The 24,268-nt window shown below is 37.1% G+C and overlaps 1 protein-coding gene across 2 annotated transcripts in view; it reads right to left on the bottom strand.

Moving 5' to 3' along the window:
• Positions 1–835: 835 nt before the first annotated feature.
• Positions 836–24,268, bottom strand: part of LOC131822717 (membrane-spanning 4-domains subfamily A member 3-like) — a 47,838-nt gene continuing 24,405 nt past the window's right edge. For both annotated transcript variants that reach the window (XM_059159008.1, XM_059159009.1), the window contains 3 exons: positions 16,265–16,384; positions 12,634–12,754; positions 836–1,016 (listed from right to left, as the gene is read on the bottom strand). In XM_059159008.1, the coding sequence (XP_059014991.1) occupies positions 973–1,016; positions 12,634–12,754; positions 16,265–16,384 (285 nt within the window). In that variant the 3' untranslated portion in view covers positions 836–972. The remainder of the gene's footprint in view (positions 1,017–12,633; positions 12,755–16,264; positions 16,385–24,268) is intronic.

Genomic DNA, 24,268 nt, shown 5'->3' with positions numbered 1-24,268 from the left:
GGTGGCTTAGAACAATAGAAATTTATTGGCTCCCTGATCTGGCTGTCCAAAATCAGGATGTTGACAGGGTCATGTGTCCACTGAAACCTTTAGGAAAGGATCCATCCTTGCCTCTTCCTCGCTTCTGGTGATTTCCCAACAATCTGGTGTTTCCGGGTTTGTAGATGCACACATCACTTCAATCCTCCTGTTTTCACATGGTGTTTCCCTGAGCCTTCGCGTTGTCTTCCCAGTAGGTACGTGTGCCTCTGTGTCCAAATCTCTCCTTTCCCTCAGGACACCAGGCATCAGCATAGGTCCCACACTAATGGTCTCATTTTAACTTGATTAGCTCTACAAAAGATCCCATTTCTGAATAAGGTCACATTCTGAGGTACTGGGGACTCCAACATATCTTTTTGGGAGGCATAATGTGATCTCAGAATGGCAGCCCAGCAAGCTCTTAAGTGGTTTTTTGGACTTAGAATGTTGAGTACATCTTCTACTTGAACAGGACGACTCTGGTCACTAATTCTTGGAAAACAAAAATTCCATCCAGCCTCCTACATCATCATGCTACAGATAAAATGATAAAACTAATAAATGGCAAGTAATCATAATTTGTTGAGGAAGTAGCATAAACAAGGAACTCAGAATTCTAAGTCCTTTAACGATGTATTATAATTTAATATTTGCATCTATTTGTGGGCTAGGAACTATTCTTTGTTTTACAGGTGAGGAATTAAAAGCACAGGGAAGTCAAGAGTCTTGTAGTTACTACTGTGATACCCCAGGACTGGCTGTATTGTTCTATGTTAACTCAGATTGTTTTGAAAAAGGGTAGAATCAACTTGGGATCAAAGCACATCTTTTATTGAAGAAGTAGGGAGAAGGTGTGCCAGAAAGGACTTCCTTAACATGTCTTTTCCATGAGGCCTCTTGATAAATGACCATTCTTCACTAATTCAGTTTATGTTTTGTTCATGACTGGAGTCATGCTGGTGTTTTGGAGACATTGGATTCCAACAGTGAAGAACCTGGGTGAGAGCAGACCGATCACTATTATACCATAAAATAAGAGCCTCGTTCCGAATCACTGAGTCCCAACAAGACAAAACACAACAAAACACAAACAAACAAGTATATAAACCTAGAACGTGACCAGGTGAAAACACCCACTCTATCCTGGGGGAGACATAGAGTGGCAAGAGACCTCTGACCCATCAGAGTTTCAGTGAATTACAACTACCAAATTAAACTAAAACATTACTCCTCAGAAAATGACTTTGACCTTCAGCTGGCTTGTGGTGACTATTAAGATTCCTCTTGGATCCTCTACTTCATGTTGTAGGTCAGGAGAAGAAAGAGCCAAACAACCCACGGAGCAGACAGCTGCCGGGCTTCCATTACCAGGTTTGGGGGAGTAGCTGCAGAAGGCATTCTAATGGGAACAGCCTACGTGATGAGATGAAGTCAGATGGACAAAGTAGGCATCATGAGGTAGCGTTAGGCTACCAGTGACTTTCTGATCATCCATCAGAAGGTGGGTCATCCCCTTCTAGATGTGGTTGATGGAGGGTAATTGAAACCTTGCAAAGCAAAACCATGAACAAGGGGGGAACTACTGTATCTGACCATAAAGTCTAACCAAGAAACCCTGTTGCTAGAAACCGTTCAGTAGCCACAGGGTACTTACAGGCTAAATTCCAAATTCTTTAGTAGGGTGGTTGAGCCCTATTAGGATCTGGCCTCAATTAGCCTCTCCAGCTTCATTTTCCATCACTTTCCTCTAAATACTATGCTACAGGAATTCTGTGAACCTGCCCTCCTGGCTCTGGTTTTTAGGCTGACTTATACATATGCGGGTTTTGTGGGGGGATTAAATAACCTATTTTGGAAGAACTGAGACAAACCATATAGGTAACGTGGTAAGATTCAGTCATTACAACCAAGCTCCTTCCATCACTATTTAGTGATCGTTCTACCCTTTATTCTATGTAGTATATTATAGTATACTTATATATATATATTTATGTAAATATAAATATATAATAGTATATTTATATAGTATATTGTAGTATATTTATTCTATGTAGTGTATTATGTTGACTTTTTTTCAATAATAAAAACTGTATTAAAATACACATAGTATTTATCATTGTAACCATTTTTAAGTGCCTGGTTCAGTGGTATTAAATACACATAGGATGTTGTGTGACCACCACCACATCCATCTTCATAGTTCTTTACATCTTGTAAAACTGAAACTCTAGACCCATTAAGCAATGACTCCCCACTCACCCATCTCCAGCCCTGGCAACCCTCATTCTCTTTTCTGCCTCTAGGATTTTGACCACTCTTACTCTCTACTATGGGATGGACTCACACAGGATTTGCCTTTTTGTGACTGCTTTATTTCATTCAGCATACTGTCCTTAAGGTTTATCTATGCTGTTGCATATGTCAGAATTTTCTTCCTTTTCAAGACTATTATTCTGTTGTAGGCATATACCACATCTTGCTTGTCCATTCATTCACACCGATGTACACTTGGGTTGCCACAATTTAGCTATTACGAATAATGCTACTCTAAACATGGGTGTACAAATACCTCTTTGAGATCCTGCTTTCAATTCTTTGGGGTACATATCCAGAAGTGGAATTGCTGGATCCTATGATAATTCTATTTTTAATTTTTGAGGAATAACCATGCTGTTTTTCATAGCAGCTGTACCATTTTACATTCCCACCAAGAGCACACAAGCGTCTAATTTTTCCACATTCTAGCTAATACTTGTTATTTTCTAGTTTTTTTTAAAATTTTTTGATAGTGGCCATCCTAATGGGTTTAAGATGGTCTTTCATTGTGGCTCTGATTCGCAGTTCCCTGCTGATAGGGGTGTTGAGCATTTTTGCCTATTTATTATTTATATATTTTATTTGGAGGGATGTCTATTCAAATCTTTTTCCCAATTTTGAACAGTTAATTTCTGTTATTTTCAATTATTCTGGATATTAACCCCTTATCAGATACATGATTTACAAATATTTATCTGATTCCATGAGTTACCGTTTTACCTGTGGGTATTGTGTTTTGATGCACAAAATTTTTAATTTTAATGAAGTCCAATTTGTCTGTTTTTACTTATGTTGCCTGTGCTTTTGGTATCATATCCAAAAAAATCATTGCCAAATCCAATGTCATGGAGTTTTGCCCTATGTTTTCTTCTAAGAGATTTATTATTTTAGGTTTTACAACTATACCTTTGATCCAGTTTGTGTTAATTTTTGAATATGGTGTGAGGTAGGGAATCCAAATTCATTCTCTTGCATGTGGAGACCCAGTTTTCCTAGTACTATCTGTTGAAAAGACTAAACTTACATTGTTTTATTGTAGCTTTGTAGTAAATTTTGAAATGAGAAAGTATTAGTCTTCCAGCTTTGTTATTTTTAAAAAAATTATGTTATGCTAGTCACCATACAATACATCATTAGTTTTTGTTGTAGTGTTACAAGATTCAGTTCTTCTTTTTTAAGGTTGTTTTGTTTTTTGGGCTCACTTGGGATTCCATATGAATTTTAGGATAGGTTTTTCTATTTCTGCATAAATGGCATCGAGGTTTTGATAGGGATTGCGTTGAATCTATAGATTGCTTTGAGTACCACTGGCACTTAATAACATTAATTCTTCCCATCATGAATATGGGATATATTTCCTTTTACTTATGTCTTTTTAAATTTTCTCAGTATTTTTTTTTTTTTTTAGTTTTTATTGTATAAGTCTTTCACCTACTTGATTAAGTTAATTCCCAAGTATTTTATTATTTCTGATATTGTAAGTGGAATTGTTTTTGTAATTTCCTTTTCAGATTTATTCAGGATATATTTTTGGACTCTTGATTCTACTGCGCTGGTTCTTACTTCTATCCTTATGATAGTACCACAATGTCTTGATTACTAGAGCTTTGTAATAACTTTTGAAGTTAAGAAACACGAGTATTCCGACTTTATTTTCCTTTTTTCCCCTTTTTTTTGTAGAGCAGTTTTAGGTTTGCAACAAAATTGAGAAGAAGGTACAGAGATTTCCCATATATCCCTTGTCCCCCACACATTATTGACATAAGTCACCATTTGTTATCAAGGATTAATCAGCATTGACTGATCATAATCACCCAAAGTGCATAGTTTACGTTAGGATTAACACTTGGTGTTGAATATTCTATGGTTTGGACAAATGTATAATGACATATATCCATCATTAAAATATACAGAGCATTTTCACCATACTAAAAATCTCTGTGCTTTGTCGGTTTATGTCCCCTGCTCCTTGGCAACTGCTGATCTTTTTACTCTGTAAAAAGTAAACATATCCATAGTTTTGCCTTTTCCAGATGTTGTATAGTTGGAATCATACAGTATGTATAATTTTCAAATTGGTTTCTTCCACTTAGTAATAAGCATTTGAAGTTTCTTCATGTCTCTTCATGGCTTGATAGCTGATTTATTGTTATCTCTGAATTGTATTTCATTGTCTGGATGAACAAATTTATTTTTCCATTCACTGACTAGTGGACACTTTGCTTGCTTCTAAGTTTTGTCAATTTTGAATAAAATTTCTGTAAACATCTGTGTGCAGGGTTTTGTGTGAACATAGTTTTCAACTTTTTTGGATAAACACCAAGGGACGCAATGGCTAAATTGTGTGGTGGTATGTTTAGTTTTGTAAGAAACCATCAAAACCACAGCCTTCCAAAGTGGTTGTACCATTTTTCATTCCTAGTAAAGCAATGTGTGAGAGTTGCTGTTACTCCATATTCCCACCAGTATTTGGTGTTGTCAGTGTTTCAGATTTTGGTCTTTTTAATATGTGTGTAGAGGTTTGTTTTCTTTTTTAAAGATTAGTTTGGCTATTTTGTGTTCTTTCCATTTTTATATGAATATTAAGATAAGCTTATAAAAATCAGCTGAGAATTTGGTAGGGATTTTGAATTACAGATTTAATTTGGGGAGTATTGCCATCTTAATATTAAATCTTCTAATCCACGAACATGGGACTTTCCCATTTGTTTAAACCTTTAATTTCTTATATAATGTGTTCTAGTTTGTGTTGGACAGGTCTTACACTCCTCTTCTTAAGTTTATTCCTGAATATAAATTATATAAGCATTTTATTTTTTGATGTTATTGTAATTGTGCTTTCATATATAGAAATGGTAACTGATTTCCTTAAGATTTTTTTTAATTTACTTATTTGACAGACAGACATCACAAGTAGGTGGAGAGGCAGGCAGAGAGAGAGAGGGGGAAGCAGGCTCCCTGCTGAGCAGAGAGCCAGATGTGGGGCTCGATCCCAGGACCCTGGGATAATGACCTGAGCCGAAGGCAGAGGCTTTAACCCACTGAGCCACCCAGGCACCCCAATAACTGATTTTCTTATACAGCAATTTTATAGCCTACCAACATGTTGAACTTGTTTATTAGTTCTACTAAATTTTCTTTGTGTGTGGATTTCTCAGCATTTTATATATACAAGACCATATTAGCTACAAAGAGAGTTAGTTTTACTTTTTCCTTTACCATCCAAACTGGATAATTTCATTTCTTTTTATTGCCTACTTTACCTGGTTAGAACCTCCAGTACAATGTTAAGTATAAAAGGCAAAAGCAGACATCTTTGTCTTGTTCCAGAACTTAGAGCAAAAGGATTCAGTATCCCTTCATCAAGTATGATGTTAATTGTGGATTTTTTCCCCACAACTAAATGCTCCTTCTATTCCTAGTTTGTTGATTTTTTTTTTTTAAATCATGAAAGGGTGTTGGATTTTGTTATATGCTTTTTCTATGCCTATTGAGATAGTCATGTGGGTTTTTTTTTTTTTTGTCTCTTATTTTATCAACAGGGTGTTTCTCAGCATATATTACATTTGATTTTCATGTTCAACCAGCTATGAATTCTTAAGATAAATCCTAATTGGTCATGATGCATGATGCTTTTGTTATGTTGCTGGAATCCATTTGCTAGCATTTTTTTCTTTGAGGTGTACACATTTATACTCATAATGGATCCTGGTCTATACCCTTCTCTTTTAAAAAAAAATTGTTATTTTTAGTTAGTGCCTCAGTTAGGCACCATACAGTACATCATATACTCTCCTTTTGTTTGTATTTGTCTATTTTATTAGTTTTTAGTGTAGTATTTAATGATTCATTAGTTGGGTATAACACCCAGTGCTTGTCACATCACGTGCCCTTCTTAATGCCCATCACCTAGTTACCCCATTCCCCCACCTACCTCCCTTTCCACAACCCTCTGTTTTGTTTCCCAGCATCAAGAGTCTCTCATGGTTTGGCTCCCTCTTTGATTTCTTCCCATTCAGTTTTCCCTCCCTTCCCCAGTGATCCCCTGCTCTACTGCTTATCTTTCCACACATGAGTGAAGCCATATGATAATTGTCTTTCTTTGATTGACTTATCTTGTTCAGCATAATCTCCTCCAGTTCCATCCATGTTGATATAAATGGTAGGTATTCATTTTTTTCTGATGGCTGAGTAATATTCCGTTGTATATATGAACCACATCTTCTTTATCCATCCATCTGTTGAAGGACATCTTGGGTCCTCCCACAGTTTGGCTATTGTGGACATTGCTGCTATGAACATTGGGATGCCCTTGCCCCTTCTTTTCATTACATCTGTATCTTTGTGGTAAATACCCAATAGTGCAATTGTGGGTCATAGGGTAGCTTTGTTTTTAGCTTCTTGAGGAACCTCTATACTGTTTTCCAGAGTGGATGTACCAGCTTGTATTCCCACCAATGGGGTAAGCGTTCCTACCAACGGTGTAAGAGGTTTACTTTCTCACCAACATTTGATGTTCCTGTCATGTTAATCTTGGCCATTCCAACTGGTGTAAGGTGGTATATCAAGTGGTTTTGATTTCTGTTTCCCTGATGCTGAGTGATGTTGAGCATTTTATCATGTATCTGTTGGCCATTTGTATGCCTGTCTTCGGAGAAGTGTCTGCTTATTTCTTCTGCTCACTTCTTGACTGGATTATTTGTTTTTTTGGGTGTTGAATTTGAGAAGTTCTTTGTAGATCTTGGATACCCGCCCTCTGTATATGCAAATATCTTCTCCCATTCTGTAGGTTACCTTTTAGTTTTGTTGTTTCCTTTGTTGTGCAGAAGCTTTTTATCTTGATGTAGTCCCAAATAGTTCATTTTTGTTTTGTTTTCCTTGCCTTTAGAGACATATCTTGCAAGAAGTTGCTGCAGCCAAGGTGGAAGAGGTTTCTGCCTGTCTCACATTTAGATCTCTCATCCATTTTGAGTTTATTTTTGTGTATGGTGTAAGAGAATGGTCCAGTCTCATTCTTCTAAATGTGGCTGTCCAATTTTCCCAGTACTATTTATTAAAGAGACTGTCTTTTTTTCCATTGGCTATTCTTAATGCTTTATTGAAAATTAGTTGGCCACAGAGTTGAGGGGCCACTTCTGGGCTCTCTATTCTGTTCCATTGATCTATGTGTCTGTTTTTGTGCCAGTACCATACTGTCTTGATGATCACAGCTTGGTAATACAGCTTGAAGTCAAACACTGTGATGCCCCCCAGCTTTGGTTTTCTTTTTCAATGTTCCCTTGGCTATTTTTTTTTTTCTGGTTCCATACAAACTTTAGGATTATTTGTTCCAGTTCTGTGAAAAGTGTTGATGGTATTTTGATAGGATTGCACTGAGTGTGTTGATTCCTCTGGGCAGCATAGACATTTTAGCAATGTTTGTTCTTCCAATCCATGAACATGGAATGTTTTTACATCTCTTTGTGTCTTCCTAATTTTCTTTCACAGTGTTCTGTAGTTTTTAGACTACAGATCCTTTACCTCTTTGGTTAGGTTTATTCCTAAGTATCTTATGGGTTTTGGTGCAATTTTATTGATTCCTTAATTTCTCTTTCTTCAGTCACATTGTTAATGTATAGAAATCCAACTGATTTCTGTGCATTGATTTGAATCCTGCCATGTTGCTGAATTACTGTATGAGTTCTAGCAATTTTGAGGTGGAGTCTTTTGTTTTTTTTGTATAAAGTATTATGTCATCTGCAAAGAGTGAGAGTTTGACTACTTTTTTTTTTTTTTTTTTTTTTTGCCAATGTAAATGCTTTTATTTCTTTTTGTTGTCTGCTTGCTGAGGCCTGGACTTCTAGTACTATGTTGAACAATAGTGGTGACAGTGGGGATCCTTGTCATGTTCCTGACCTTAAGGGAGAAGCTCTCAGCTTTTCTCTCTTGAGAGTGATATAGCTGTGGGCTTTTGTAGATGGCTTTTATGATATTGAAGTATGTTCCCTCTATGCTTATAATTTTTAATCAAGTTTTAATCAAGAAAGGATGTTATATTTCGTCAAATGCTTTTTCTGCATCAGTTGAGGATCATATGGTTGCTGTCTTTCTTTCATTAATGTGATCTATAACATTGATTGATTTGCAAATGTTGAGCCACCCTTGTATCCCAGGAATAAATCCCACTTGGTCGTGGTGAATAATCTTTTTAATGTAATGTTGTATCCTATTGGCTAGTATCTTGGTGAGTATTTTGGCATCCATGTTCATCAGGGATATTGGTCTATAATTCTCCATTTTGATGGGGTCTTTGGTTTTGGGTTCAGACCAATAACCAGCAAGGAAAATGAAGCAATAATCAAAAACATCCCATAAAACAAGAGTTCAGAGTCAGATACCTTCCCAGAAGAATTCTACCAAACATTTAAAGAAGAAATTAATACCTATTTTACTGAAGATGTTTCAAAAAATAGAAATGGAAGGAAATCTTCTAAACTCATTTGATGAGGCCAGATTTTATTACCTCTTGACACAGTTTCAGTAGTTTGTATGTTTGTAGGAATTTGTCCATTTCATGTAGTTTAACTAAACTGTTTGCATATCATTATACACAGTATCCTCTTTTAGTCTGTTTTATTTCTGTAAGGTAGTTAGTCATATTCCTCTTTTCATTTATGATTTCAGTAACAGAATTATTTTTTTAAAAAGATTTTATTTATCTATTTGAGAGAGATAGAGACTGAGAGTGAGAGAGAAAGCATGAGAAAGGGAGGGTCAGAGGGAGAAGCAGACTCCCTGATGAGCAGAGACCCTGATGCGGGACTCTATCCCAGGACTCCAGGTTCAACTGCGGAAGGCAGTTGCTTAACCACCTGAGCCACTCAGGCACCCCTCAGTAACTGATTTCAAATCGTTTTTTTCCTTCCTGAGCATAGCTGAATATTTGTCTTTTGGGGATGGGAGTTCTTTTGAAAGAGTCAGCTTTTGGTTTGTTTTTCTCTGTCATTGTTCTCTTCTTTAGTTCATTTTTTCCATCACAGTCTTGATTATTTTCATTCTTCCTCTCACTTTGGGTTTAGTTTTCTCTTCTCTTCTAGTATAGTTTTTAAATATTTATAAGATTTAATTAATTTTAATTCCAGTATAGTTAACATACAGTGTTATATTACTTTCAAGTGTACAATATAGTGATTCAACAATTCTGTATATTACTCAGGGCTTGTCATGATAGCTGTACTCTTTCATGCCCTTCACTTATTTTACGTATCTCCCCAACCCCATTCTAGTTTCCATAGTTGCAAAGTTAGGTTTTTGAGTTCAGACTTTTATCCTTTTAAAAAATATAGTATTTATAGCTATAGATTTTCCTCTAAGCAGTACTTTAGATATATCAAGTAAGTCATGGTATGTTGTATATTTCTTTAAATTAACATATAATGTATTATTTGCCCCAGGGGTACAGGTCTGTGAATCATCAGGCTTACACAGCACTCACAGCACTCATTGTAGCACATACCCTCCCCAATGTCCATAATCCAGCCACCCTATCCCTACCTCCCCCACCTCCCAGTAACCCTCAGTTTGTTTTGTGATATTAAGAGTTTCTTATGGTTTGTCTCCCTCTTGATCCCATTTGTTTCACTTTTTCCTTCCCTACCCTGCACAACCCTCTGCCCTGCCTCTCAAGTTCCTCATATCAGAGAGATCATATGATAATTGTCTTTCTCTGATTGGCTTATTTCGCTAAAAATAATACCCTCTGGTTCCATCCATGTTGTTGTAAATGGCAAGATGTCTTTTGATGGCTGAATAGTATTCCTGTGTGTGTGTGTGTGTGTGTGTGTGTGTGTGTGTATAGATAGATAGATAGATAGATGGATAGATAGATAGATATATCTCACAGCCTCTTTACCCATTCATCTGTTGATGGACATATAGGTTCTTTCCATAGTTTGGCTATTGTGGACATTGCTGCTATAAACATCTTGGGTGCATGTGCTCCTTTGGTATTTGTTTTATTCATCTCAAAATGTTTTCTATTTTTCCTTTTGATTTCTTCTTTGACCTTTTGGTAATTGAGGAGTGTGTTGTTTCATTTCCACATATTGGTGACTTTTTAAAACTTCCTTCTTTAATTGATTTCTGATTTAATTCCATTATAATCATACTTTGTATGATTTCCATTTTTCTAATTCATTGAGACTTGTTTTACAACCTAAAATATGGTCTATCCTAGAGAATAATCTATGTGCACCTGAAAAGAACATGTACTCTGTTATTGGGTGGAATGTTGTACAGACATCTGTTAGGTCTAGTTGGTTAATAATGTCATTCAATTTCTCCTATAGCCTTTCCCTTTTGCACAATTCCTGTAAATTTTTGAATATGGGGTATTGAAGTTGCCAACTGTTGTTTTTAAAATTTTGTGTTTCCCTTGTCAAATCTGCCAATTTTTGCTTCATGTATTTCAGGACTCTTGTTAGTGCATATTTGCTTACAATTGCTATGTATTCCTGGTGGACTGAACTTAAAAAAAATCATTTTAAGAATGTCTTCCTTATGTCTAATAACAACTTTTGTCATAATGTCTGTTTTGTCTGATGTTATTATAGTTGTTCCACCTCTCTTTTCGTTTCTGTTTATAGCATATATTTTTCCATACTTATGTTCAACCTATTTGTGTCTTTGAATCTAAGGTGTGTCTCTCATATATAGCATTTAATTCGAATACATTTTAAAAATCCATTTTGCCAATCTCTGCCTTGTGATTAGTGTCCAATCCATATACATTTAATGTAGTTACAAATAAAATAGGGTTTACGTCTGTTATTTTGCAGTTTTCTATATCGCATGTCTTTGTTATTCTGTTTGTCCAGTATTGCTCTTGTTTGTTACATGGGTGTTTTCTTTCATGCCATTTTATTTAATTATTTTTCTTTTATACCACTTTACATTTTTATTTTGATTATTTTTAATTATTTTTTAATTTATTGTCAATATTATCTTATTATTAATATCGTTACAATATTCTGTATAATACTTGGTTGATGGTATTTTTCTTTCAGTGCTCTGAAGATGTCATCCCACTTGCTGTCTTCTGGCCTCCATGGTTTCTGATGAGGAATTTTACTGAAGATTACCTTTTCAGGATGAATTCCTTGTTTTTGGCTGATTTCAAGATTTTCTCTTAGTCTTTGCCTTTTGGCATTTTGACCTATCAATTGACCTATCTTTAAGCTTGTGGATCATTTCTTTTGTCAAATCAAGTATTCTGTGGAGCTCCTTGAGTGATATTATCATTTTAATTATTATGTATTTTTCTGCTTTGGAATCTCTGTCTTTTTTTAGAGAGCCTTATGTTTCTATTCCAGAAGTAATCTCTTCAGGGTCCTCTAAAATCTTTATTATCTGAAGGAATATGAAGATATCAAATTTTGGAAACAAAAATTTATAAATAAATTTGCACTTCAGAGTCTATAGCATTTGGTGCCCCCATATTACTAGTATAACCCTTGAAACCTCTTCAGTCTATGTATTTCCTTTATTAATCTCCTGGGTGATGCAAATCTAAAAGACATCAGGCTGCATGTATCCCTTCAAATCAATACTTATGTATCCTTTGGCTAAATTCCTAGTAGAGCTGCTGCTGGATCATACGGTAGTTCCATTTTTAACTTTTAGAGGAAACTCCATACTGTTTTCCAGAGTGGATGAGCCAGTTTGCATTTCTACCAACAGTGTAAGAGTGTTCCCCTTTCTCTGCATCCTTGCCAATATCTGTTGTTTCCTGTGTTGTTAATTTTAGCCATTCTGACTGCTCTGAGGTACTATCTCATTGTGGTTTTGATTTGTATTTCCCTGATAATGAGTGATGTTGAGCATCTTTTCATGTGTCTGCCATCTGTACATCTTCTTTGGAAAAATATCTATTCATGTCTTCTGTCCATTTTTTAACTCGATTTTTGGGGGGGTTTTTTGGGTGTTGGGTTTTATAAGTTTTTATATGTTTTAGATACAAACCCTTTATCAGGTCTGTCACTTGCAAACATCTTCTCCCATTCCATGGGTTACCTTTTAGTTGTATTGCTTGTTTTCTTCTCTGTGCAGAAACTTTTTATCTTGTTGAAGTCCCAATAGTTTATTTTTTGCTTTTGTTTCTCTTTCCTCAGGAGACATATCTAGTAAGAAATTGCTACAATGATGGCAAAGAGGTTACTGCCTGTGTTCTCCTCTAGGATTTTGATGTTTTCTGGAAGAGGGGGTTCTTAACAGAAGCTGTTCTATCCTGATCATCCCTCCAGAAGCAAAATTACTCACTCTTTTCATTGTATTTTGGATGATTTAAAGCTACTGAAATCCATCTGATAGTTATGCATGCACAGATCACTTCCGAGATAGTGCTGAAGAGTAAATATTGTAAAAGCATACTACCAGCCATCTAAATTAAAAAGAAAAGAAAAATTTCTCATATTAATTAGCCATTTAAAAATTACACAAGAACAATACTTAGTAAGGGGGAATAAATATCATTCATCATATCAGTCTCACATAACTATGATTACTTTTGTGTATTTTTCATAAGAACAAAATTTATGAAGTACTGACATATGTACCTTGCATTCTGTTAAGTACTTCTTCTAACAACAACCCTACAAGTTGGATACTTTTATTTCTCTTCTACATGTGACAAGACTGAAAAGCAGAGAGCTTACCTTAGAACTGTGGGGTGGGTGGAATTCTTCAGGATTTGGTACTGAATGCCCCTCTTTTCTCTCTTTATACTTTCTCTTTTGGTAAGACTGATGGCATGACTTGTGTTTTATGCTTTTCCATTTAGTGCACCTACAATTTGCATGTTCTATTTTCTTTTGACCCCCATGTTGTAGGCATTATTACATGTATTAGGTGGAGCCAATCTTCCTCCCTTCCCACGTTTCTACCATGGCCTGAAGTAGGAGTTTCAGCTTTAAGAGTGGCTTCTAGTGTGTCTCAGTGCTCCTTACTTAAAATTCCCCATATGAGAAGCAGAGATTTATCTACTTGGTGATTTTATCCTTTCTGGGTTCTTTTTTCAGAACTGTTTGTCTTTATGGCCCCAGATTCTGAGAATTGTCTGGTTACAGTACCGGGAGATCTATCATTTATTTGCAACTAGGTAGATAAGTTTAATTCATGGAAGGAGGTATCAGAAGGCTTATTTTGGTCAAAGATTTAAGACTTATTCTCCAACTATAATAACCACAATAAAGCTTATAGTTTCATCTACATCTGCTTGATTTCTTATATCTTATCTTAGTTGGTTTGGAACATGGAAAGAGAAAAGTGTGTGGCCATTCACTGGTCTGCCATATTAGTTTCCCAGGGATGCTGTAATAAATCATCACATCTGTGTGGCTTAACACAACTGAAATTTATTGTCTCACAGTTTTGGAGGGTAGAAGTCCAAAAAGAGTGCATTGGCCTTAGCAAGAGAATTCTCTTTCCAAAGCCTTTAGGGTAGGATTTTTCCTTGCCTCTTTCAGCTTCTGGTAGCCTCAAGTGTTCTTGGCTTGTAGTAGCATTACTATAACCTCTGCTGCTATGTTTATATGGCCATCTTCCTTCCATGTCTGTGTCCAGATTTCTTTCTTCTTATAAGGACACTTGTTATATTGGACCAATGGCCTATCCTACTCTTGCATGACCTCATCTGAAGTATTCCACCTGCAGAGACCCTGTTCTCAGATAATGTCACTTTCTGAAGTAGTGTGGGTGAAGACATGTCTTTTTTGGGGACACAATTCAACCCATAACAGTCTGTCTCTGTCCCGCCTCTACATTCATGTCCCTCCCATGTATAAAATATATTTACCTGATCCTGATATCTACAAAAGTTTTGACCCATTTTGACATCAACTCCAATGACCTAAATGTCCTCAGGTCAAAAAGCCCCAAATCTCATCATCTAAATTACCTTAATTAGCTATGGATGAGACTCACAGAATTGTTCATTTCAGGGCAAAATGCTTCTCCATCTGTGGACTTGTGAAACCAGGAAATGAGCTATCTACTGCTAAGACATAACTGGTAGGACAGACACAGGATAGATATTTCCATTTCAAAAGGGAGATATAAGGAGGAAAAAAGGGTCATGCGCCCCAAGCAAGCTCAAAACCCAACAGGGCAACAGTTCAGATTTCTGTTCTCTGGGCCTGCTGAGGTCCCTCTCTTTAGGCTATTCTTATCTCAGCCTGTAGCATATGAAAGATGTAAATATTGGAGGCATGAAAGGCGTTTCTTTTTCCTTTTTAATTTTTGGTTTTCTTTTTTATTTATTACTTTATTTAATTAAAAAAAAAGGTTTATTTATTTACTTGAAAGAGAGAGCAAGTGAGAGAAGATAAATGGAGTGGAAGGGTAGAGGGAGAAGGAGAAGCAGACTCTCCACTGAGCAGGGAGCCCAGGACCCTGGGATCATGACCCTAGCCAAGCAAAGGCATGCACTTAGCAGACTGAGCCACCCAGGAAAACTTCCTGGTTTTCTTTTTTCTTTTCTTTTCTTTTGTAACTGAGGTACTAATTCTATACTTTATACCCTTTTCCAGTGGTTTTTAATGCTTATTTATTTATTTATGCTCATTCATTTAATCTGTGATTTCTTTTTACACATTGGGAAAATGAAGCCCATTACTATTTTACTTGAAATGGAGAGCTCATTGATTTAATGTTACTTTATCAAGTTTCACCTTTTCCATATTGCCTGGTAAAATGATCTTCCATAAAATAATATTTTTTGCCTGTACTAAGATTTACTTCTCAGCTCTCTGTACTTTGACCAATTTTTCTTTTCGTGTATAAATATTATACTATTTTTCTTATAATGGCTTAATCACATATTTGCATATCTGTTTCAGCAAGTTGTTTGTCCCTCCCCAACCACTGGCATCATTGGCACCTTTCTCACAATCTTTTCCCCATCCATACACATTTTACAGTAGTTTTATTGCATTCCCTCCCAAACCTTTGTTGGGATTCTATTATTTTTTAAGATTTTATTTATGTGTTTGACAGAGAGAGACACAGTGAGAGAGGGAACACAAGCAGGGGGAGTGAGAGAGGGACAAACATGCTGCCACTGAGCAGAGAGTCTGATGTGAGGCTCGAACACAGGACCCTGGGATCATGACCTGAGCCAAAGGCAGACGCTTAACAACTGAGCCACCCAGGAGCCGCCTGTGTTGGGATTCTAAGTGGAATTGATCAAATTTATGTATTAATTTGCAGAATCTTGCAATTTTATGATATGAGTTTGCATTCAAGAATGTAGTTTCTGAACAGTATTCACTTCTTCTCATTATGTTTTTATAGCTTTGCTATTATTTTGATTAGGCATTTATTATTTTTCCTACTTTAGTACCCAAAGTGGTGATTTCTAGTACAAAGAAAATGTATTAGAAGCCTGGATGGCTCAGTTTGTTAAGCATATAACTCTTGATTTCAGCTCAGGTCATGATCTCAGAGTTGTGAGATCAAGCCCCACTTTGGGCCCTGCACTGGTCATGGAGTCTGCTTAAGATTCCCTCTCTCTCTAAAAAAAAAAAAAAATGTATTAATTGTCTACATTTTTCTTTACCCAGTTACTTTCCTAAACTGTTTTGTTGCAGTGATTTTTTAGCTGAGTCTTCGGAGTTTTCTAGGTATCCTATCACTTTATCTTCACATAATGATCGTCCTGACCTCTCTCCGAGGCTTCTAGTGTTTCTTTAGCTGGACTAAAAATGATTTTTTCATATTCCCATGGTAAAAATTTGGAGGAGACACAGCTTGTTTGTATACTTCCATACCAAAGATAATTGTCAAATTTGGCTGTGTTTTCCACACCTTGCCCACTGCAACATACATCACTTACCATAGTTTTTTCATTTATATCTAAAATTTGGATCCTATTGTTACTAAACTTGGTACTTACATGTGTCCAAACATATTCGTTGGTGTCTGCATGATATGTGAAACAGGCAATACTTAGTATCATTATACCAATTATAGAAAAGCAGACACTTAAGATGTTCATAACAAGGCTATAAATAAGCTGTAAAAGACAAAGAATACTGGTCATTGGCAGTCTGAACAGGTTTCGATGAAGCAATCAGTCTGTTGTCTGCTCTAGAGCATTCAAGTTGGAAATTTTTTTTTTTTCAAGTTGGAAATTTTTTATCTGATTCTCTGGAATCTTACTGTGATTGATATTGGGACTCTGTCTCAAATTTGTCTGGAACCCAACAGGAAAAAACCTTTTTTTTTTTTTTTTTGTTTTTAGTTTATTCAACAAATAATTAAACAGTGTCTGCAACGTGCTAAATGTTGTGCTAGGGGTAAACCCAGGCTTCTACTCAAGCATCTCACAATCAAATGGAGGAGACAAGATGACGGTTTCATTCAATAAAATTTCATAAATGTCATGCTATGAATTAGCTTCAGGTCCAGGATTTGCCAGAGCCATTCCTACCCCAGTAAGGTCACCTTACTACCAAATAACTTTCCATAGTTCCCAACTGCCTTCAAAATAGCATCTGCTCTCTTCAGAACGACACTGTGGAACTTGCATGACCTGTGAAGAGAAATTCTGCTCTTTTGAAAGGGGCTCCGTGGGTTTTGTATGCATGTGTCAGAGGATAGTTAGGTTTGAAAGAGGATTTTTTTTTTTTTAAATAATGGGAAGAAGGAGGTGATTTGATGGTCAACCAAATGCTTAGCGAAATAAGTCAGGCGGAGAAAGACAACTATCATATGATCTCCCTGATATGAGGAAGTGGTGTTGCAACATGGGGGCTTAAGTGGGTACGAGAAGAATAAATGAAAGAAGATGGGATTGGGAGGGAGACAAACCATAAGTGACTCTTAATCTCACAAAACAAACTGAGGGTTGCTGGGGGGAGGGGGTTTGGGAGAAGGGGGTGGGATTATGGACATTGGGGAGGGTATGTGCTTTGGTGAGTGCTGTGAAGTGTGTAAACCTGGTGATTCACAGACCTGTACCCCTGGGGATAAAAATATATGTTTATAAAAAATAAAAAATTATATTAAAAAAAAAAGAAGGAACTTAAGTGGGCATATTCATTTTTGATTGTCTAGCAGGCAGCCTCCTTTCATTCCAGGTACTCTCCTCACTGGCTTAGTTTTTATTTATTTGAATTCAATTAGCCAACATACAGTACATTGTTAGTTTTCGATGTAGTGTTCAGTGATTCATTATTTGTGTATGACACCCAGAGCTCATTACATCAACGCTTGGTCTTTATAAAAGAAATTTATCAGACTTTACTACAACGGCCAGAAGAGGAAGGACCTACCTCCCTTTCTTCAATCCACAGGAGGCAGAGCCAGGACATTGCCAGTGAAATGTTACTCTTAAGGGTTGTGGATCTTGAGCAAGTAACTTAAAGAAGAACAAAAGACTGGCATTCGTTCCTAGAACTGGCAGGTGGGATGTCATGCAGTGGAGGCAGTGGGACCTTTGGGTGCTAGACAGAAAATATGATGTCTTGTGACGGTAACAACCTGGCCAGACTCTCTTTGCTGAAAGAAATAGCTGTGGTGCTTTGGACTTTCTGTTTCTGGCCTCTGGAAATTTCTCAGATCCTGTGTATTTTCTAAGCTTGGTCCTTCACCTCCTAGATGCTATGACCCTGGCTTCTTTCTAGGAGATCCTGTCTCTCCTTGATATAGCCAGATTCCGTTCACAGTGGTGAACAAAATTGAAAAAATGTATTATGGAAGAGAGAACAGTGCATGCAAAACTTCAGATATATGGGAAAGCAGGTCTTTAGGAAAATGAAGATTTTGGTGTGGCTGGAACGCAGGGCATGAAGGGGAGTTGGATATAGTGTGGCTGGAGGAGTGGGCAGAGGATGGATTATGAAGACTCTAGTACGCTGTGCTAAGAATTCCAATTTTATCTTTTTGAAGTGCAGAACAATATCACTGAATGTTTCAGCTAGAAAGACCCCTCCTTAGTACAAAGCCAGGAGTGGTACACTCAAGCAAACACACATTTACAATGTCTGTGCACACTTACCCTATGACCATTTATGAGGTCAGAGAGGCTTATGAACCAGGATCACCTAGAGAAAGACATTTATATTCCAAAAAAATAGTAATCAAGTATTTTTTTTTCCTTTTAAAAAAAAATTTAAATTCAAGTAGCCAACCTATAGTATTACATCATTTGTTTCAGATGTAGAGCTCAATAATTCATCAGTTGTACATAACAGAGCTCATCATATCACGTGGCCTCCTTAATGCCCATCACCAATTACCTCACCCCTCCACCCACCTCCCCTCCAGCAACCCTCAGTTTAATTCCTATAGTTAAGAGTCTCTCATGGTTTGTCTCCCTCTCTGATGACTTCCCATTCAGTTTTCCCTCTGTTCCCCTATGATCCTCTGCGCTCTTTCTTATATTCCAAATATGAGTCAAGCATTTGAGGTAAATCTACAACATCATTATTTTTGATGCATTCTGCCTTTGTCATGGCAGTGCGAGGAACTCCATGGATCAACTCCTCAACAAAACTTGTGAAAATTACTAAAAAAAACCCCAAAAAACAAAAAAACAAAACACCCTGACATTTAAAATTTCTGGAAATAGTCCTAATGGCCTATGACAAATGAAGAAATACCTATTCAAGAAAATCTACTAAAACTCCATCAAAACCATAGGGGTCTGTGGTATCCAAACCAAGAGCCATGCCCACTTGCCCCCTTCCCAGTGAGCAAGACCAGTCTGGGTTAGTGCAGGATCCTTTCCCACCAGATCCCACTCAGAGAGCTGGCTAGTGTTCTCGCCCTTGGAGGAGCAGGTCATCTAGTGAGCATTTCTAATCTTGCTTCCAGCTCCTTGCAACTGATGCCAAGTTGCAGTGAGTGCAGCCAAGAGAGGGGGACTCTCTTCTTTTGCCTAGTCCCTACTTGTGGGATGAGGGCCCATCTTGGTTGCAGTGCCAGTGAGAGTACTAGACCATGATCACCCTTGCCTTTGTTTAAGGGGTAGGAGTTCCACAGCATGAGAGGCAAACAGAGACCTGGGGCAGCTCTAAGCCCTTGGTTATTAAAGTAGGGGTGTCACCCAGAGAGAAGCACTCCTTTGTCCCTGTGTCCACCCCCATCCTAGCACCAGAGCTTTCGCTCAGAGGTTTTGTCTGGGGGAGAAACAGGTATCCTGGGGGGCTGCAGGTATACCTAAAGCTGCATCCACCCCTGAGAAGCAATTTGACACTATGGGGGAGAAATAGACTCCACTAAATTATTTCAGCCAGGCTTTAAAAAAAAAAATCTAATAACAGTAACAAATCTTAGGGACACCTGAGTAGCTCAGTCAGTAAAGCAGTTAAGTGTTGGCCTTCCGCTCAGGTCATTATCCCAGGACCTGGGATCAAGCCTTGCATGGGGCTCCCTGCTCAGCCAGGAGGCTGCTACTCCCTCGGCCGCCCCACCCCCACCCCTGCTCCAACTCCCTCTCCCTCTCTCTCAAATAAATAAAATCTTAAAAAAAAAAAAAAAAAAAAAAAAAACAAGCTGTAGAGTGTAGAATGTGGGCCCAGAGTTGCTACAATGTATTATCTAAACCTAGTTTCCAACAACAAAAAATTTATGAGACAAAGAAACAAACTATGCACTTTGACCCATACACCAGAAAAAAAAGCAGGTAACAGAAACTATGAGAGTGGCCAGATGCAATCTTTATTAGACAAAGATTTCAAAGTAGTCATTAAAAAATGCCATATATCTAAAGTAAATGATTAAACAAGCAAAGAAAAATCTGCCTGACTAGGGACAATTTAATGGCAACAGTTAGATAACCCACATGAAATGGAAAAATTCTTAAGCAACAGGTAAAACACTACAACTGACTCAAGAAGAAATGGAAAATTTGAATAGATCTGTAACAAACCAAGAGATCTGGAATAATAATAAAAAAACTTTCTGTGAAGAAAAAGCCAGTTCCAACAGCACCTGGGCGGGTCAGCTAAGTGTCTGCCTTCAGCTCAGGTCATGATCTCAGGGTCCTGGGATGGAGCCCCTGCATCAGGCTCCCTGCTCAGCGGATAGTCTGCTTCTCCCTCTGCTTCCATTGGTGCTCCCCCTTTCTCTCTCAAAAAAAAAAAAAAAAAAAAAAGCCCAGTTCCAGATGACTTCAATGGTCTCTTCTACAAAATATCTAAAGAAGAATTAATATCAGTTCTTCATAAGCTCTTCCAGAAAGAGAATAAGAGGAGACACTTCCTCACTCATTGTAGGAAGCCAATATTACTCTGATACCATAACCAGACCAAGACATCACAACAGCAACAACAAAACTGTATACTAATATCTCTTTGAACATGGATGCAAAAACCTTCAACAAGATGCTATCAAACTTAACCCAGCAACGTATAAAAAGTATCATAAACCATAGCCAAATGAGATTTATTCCACCAATGGAAGGCCAAAATTTCCAAAAATCAATTAATGTAATACACCACAATACAATAAAAAACAACTGCATGATCATCTCAATAGATGCAGAAAAAGCATTTGACAAATATCCTAGACACTTTCATGTTTAAAACACTCAAGAAACTGAACTAGGCAGCATCTTCCTCAACCTGGGAAAGGTATCTAAGAAATACCCATAACGAACATACTTATTGGTTTGCTTACTTACTGCATACCGCTGGAAGCTTTCCTCTTGAGATCAGAAAAAGATAAGAACATTTGCTCTCACAACTTCTACTCAACAATGTACTAGTGGTTATAGCCAGGGCAGTTAGGCAAAAAAAAAAAAAAAAGAAACAAAAGTCATCCAAATTGGTCAAGGATCTATTCACAGATTACACGTTCATTTCTACAGAACATCCTAAGGAAAACACTGAAAACTATTAGAACTACTAAATGAGTTCAGCAAAACGACAGGATACAAGATTGATGTAAGAAAATCAGTGGTATTCCTTACACTGGAAATGAACCATCTGAAAATAAAATTAAGAAAACAATTCCATCTATAATAGCATCAGAAAGAATAAACTATTTAAGAATAAGTTGAATTTATAAAGATCAAAACTTATACCCTGAAAACTAAAAAACATTTGTGAAAAAGTAATGAAAAAAATCCATGTTCATATGGACATGAAGATTTAATACTGTTAAGATCCGTACTCTCCAAATTGAACTGTAGCTTCAGCGTGATCCCTATCAGAATCCCAGCTGTTTTTCCTTACAGAAATTGATAAGCTGATCCTAAAATTCATAGGCATCGAAAGAGAACAGAATAGCAAATGAACATCTTGAAAAAGAAGAGCAAAAATTGAAGGACTCCCACTTTCTGATTTCAAAATGTACTACAAAGTAATCAAAACTCGGGCGCCTGGGTGGCTCAGTGGGTTAAAGCCTCTGCCTTCAGCTCAGGTCATGATCCCGGGGTCCTGGGATTGAGCCCCACATCCGGCTCTCTGCTCAGCGGGGAGCCTGCTTCCTCCTCTCTCTGACTGCCTCTCTGCCTACTTGTGATCTCTGTCTGTCAAATAAATAAATAAAATCTTAAAAAAAAAAAAAAAAAACTTTGTGGTACTTGTGTTAAGAATAGACATATTGACTAACGAAATAGAATTCAAAGTTCAGAAACAAACTCACAAGGGTGCTGAGAAAATTTAATGGGGGAGAAATAGTCTTTTCAAAAATGACATTGGGACAACTGGATATTCACATGCAAAAAATGAAAGAAGGCCTTTACATTATATCATCAACAAAAATTAACTCAAAATGGATCAGAGACCTAAATAAAAGAACTAAAACTATAAAATGCCTATATGAAAACAGGCATAAATCTTCATGTCTTTGGTTTCTGCAATGGATTCTTAAACATGACATCAAAAGCAAGAACATAAAAAGAAAAATAGTGAAGTTCAGGCTTCAACAAAATTAAAGCTTCTGTGCTTCAAAGGACTATTCAGAAAGCGAAAATACAATCTATAGAAAGGAAAAACATTTGCAGATCATATATCTGATAAGGGCTTCTATGTAGACTACATAAAGCTCTTATGACTGAATGATAATAAAAGGTTAATAACTAATTTTAATATAGGTAGAAGATTTGAACAGACATTCCTCCAAAGAAGACATATAATTGGCCAATAGAATATGAAAAGATGCATGGTATGTAGCCTTCAGACCCCCTAGGATGGCTAGTGTCAGAGGTCAGCTAATAGTAAGTGTTGGTGAGGATATGGACAAGTAGGAATCCTCACACACTGTTGGTGGAATATAAAATGGTGGAGTCCCAGGGCACCTGGGTGGCTCAGTGGGTTAGGCCTCTGCCTTTGGCTCAGGTCATGATCCCAGGGTGCTGGGATCGAGCCCCGCATCAGCGGGGAGCCTGCTTCCTCTTCTCTCTCTGCCTGCCTCTCTGTCTACTTGTGATCTCTCTGTCCAATAAATAAATAAAATCTTTAAAAAAATGGTGGAGTCCCTTTGGAAACATCGTCTGTCATTTTCTCTATTGTTGTGCAGAGTTACCAAACAGCCGTGTAATTCCATTCCTACTTATATAGTACAAAGAATTGAAAGCACATCAAATAAAATGTTGCACACAAGTGTTTATAACAGCACTCTTCATGATGGCTAAAGGTGGAATCAACCAAAATGTTCATCAATGATGAATGGATTAAAAAAATAGAGCATAGCTGTGCCATACAATATTATTTAGCCATGGAAAGGACAAAGTTCTGATATCATACACTACAATATAGGTGAACCTTGCAAACATTAGGCTAAGTGAAAGAAGCCATTCATAAAAATTACTTATTCTATGATTGCCTTTTTAAAATAATTGATTTTTAAATAAAATGTCCAGAACAGGCATATATCTACAGGGACAGAAGATAAACTAGTGGTTTCCTTGGCCTGGGGAAAATGGGGGGTTGTGGTATGGGGAGCAGTCACTAAATGGTGCATGGTTACTTTTTGGGGTATTGAAAATGTTCTAAAGTTGACTGTGGTGATTGTTGCACATATCTGCGAATACACTAAAAACATTGAATTGTACACTTAAAAAAACCAGAATTGATGAAGGTGGTATATATTTACCCAAGCAGCTACAGACTTTTCCAAGTTAATATGAAAATGAATAGTTATGTTTTTAGAAAATAAAAAATTGTTAAACTCAAATATCTGGACCTGAATGAGGGGGCCACATAAAGCATTTCATTAAAAAAAATAAAAAAATGTTCATCCAGAAGAAATATACCCCACATACTTTTTTTTTTTTTTTTGCTTTAAATCAAAAGAATACACATGAATAAAATATAAGGAACATTGATATTCTTTAGGAAGTAACATTAAAGATAGGAATCTTTTATACCCAAAATATCATTTTCTCTTCTTCTTAGTCTTTAGGATGAAATGCCCTAGAGCTCGGTCCTTTTTCTCTTTTCTTCTTTGCTAGGCTTTCCACTGGAGACCTTAACATGTCTCATCATGTTAAATATTATTTCGTACCTAAGATTCCTGATTCTGTCCTTCCAATTGCTCAAGACAAAAGCTTTGTTTTAGTTCCTGATTCCTATCTTTTTCTCTCACACCCTACACCCATCAGGAACCCCTGTTGGCATCACCTTCCAACACATCCAGTAGCCAAACACCTACCATCCCCTCTACTTGGTCTACTCTGTCCAAACCACTGTCCTCTTTTCCCTGGCTGACTGAAAGAGCCCTGGAACTCTCCTCCCCACTTCTAACCTGGTGCCTCCCGCATGCCACCATCATCAGAGAATTTCAGTCAGAATGATCCTTTCAAGACACACCCTCATCACATCACTCCTCAGAATACCACAGTCTCTCCATGTTCTCCTCAGGGTGAAAGCCTGTCTAAGAGGCCCTATAAGATCAGGGCTCCATATCCTCAGCTCTGCAGCTGAGCCTCACTGGCCTCCACACCAGA

The sequence above is a fragment of the Mustela lutreola genome, chromosome 1 (genome assembly GCF_030435805.1).
Source record: "Mustela lutreola isolate mMusLut2 chromosome 1, mMusLut2.pri, whole genome shotgun sequence".
NCBI lineage: Eukaryota > Metazoa > Chordata > Mammalia > Carnivora > Mustelidae > Mustela > Mustela lutreola.
This window is presented reverse-complemented; position numbering and strand designations above follow the sequence as displayed.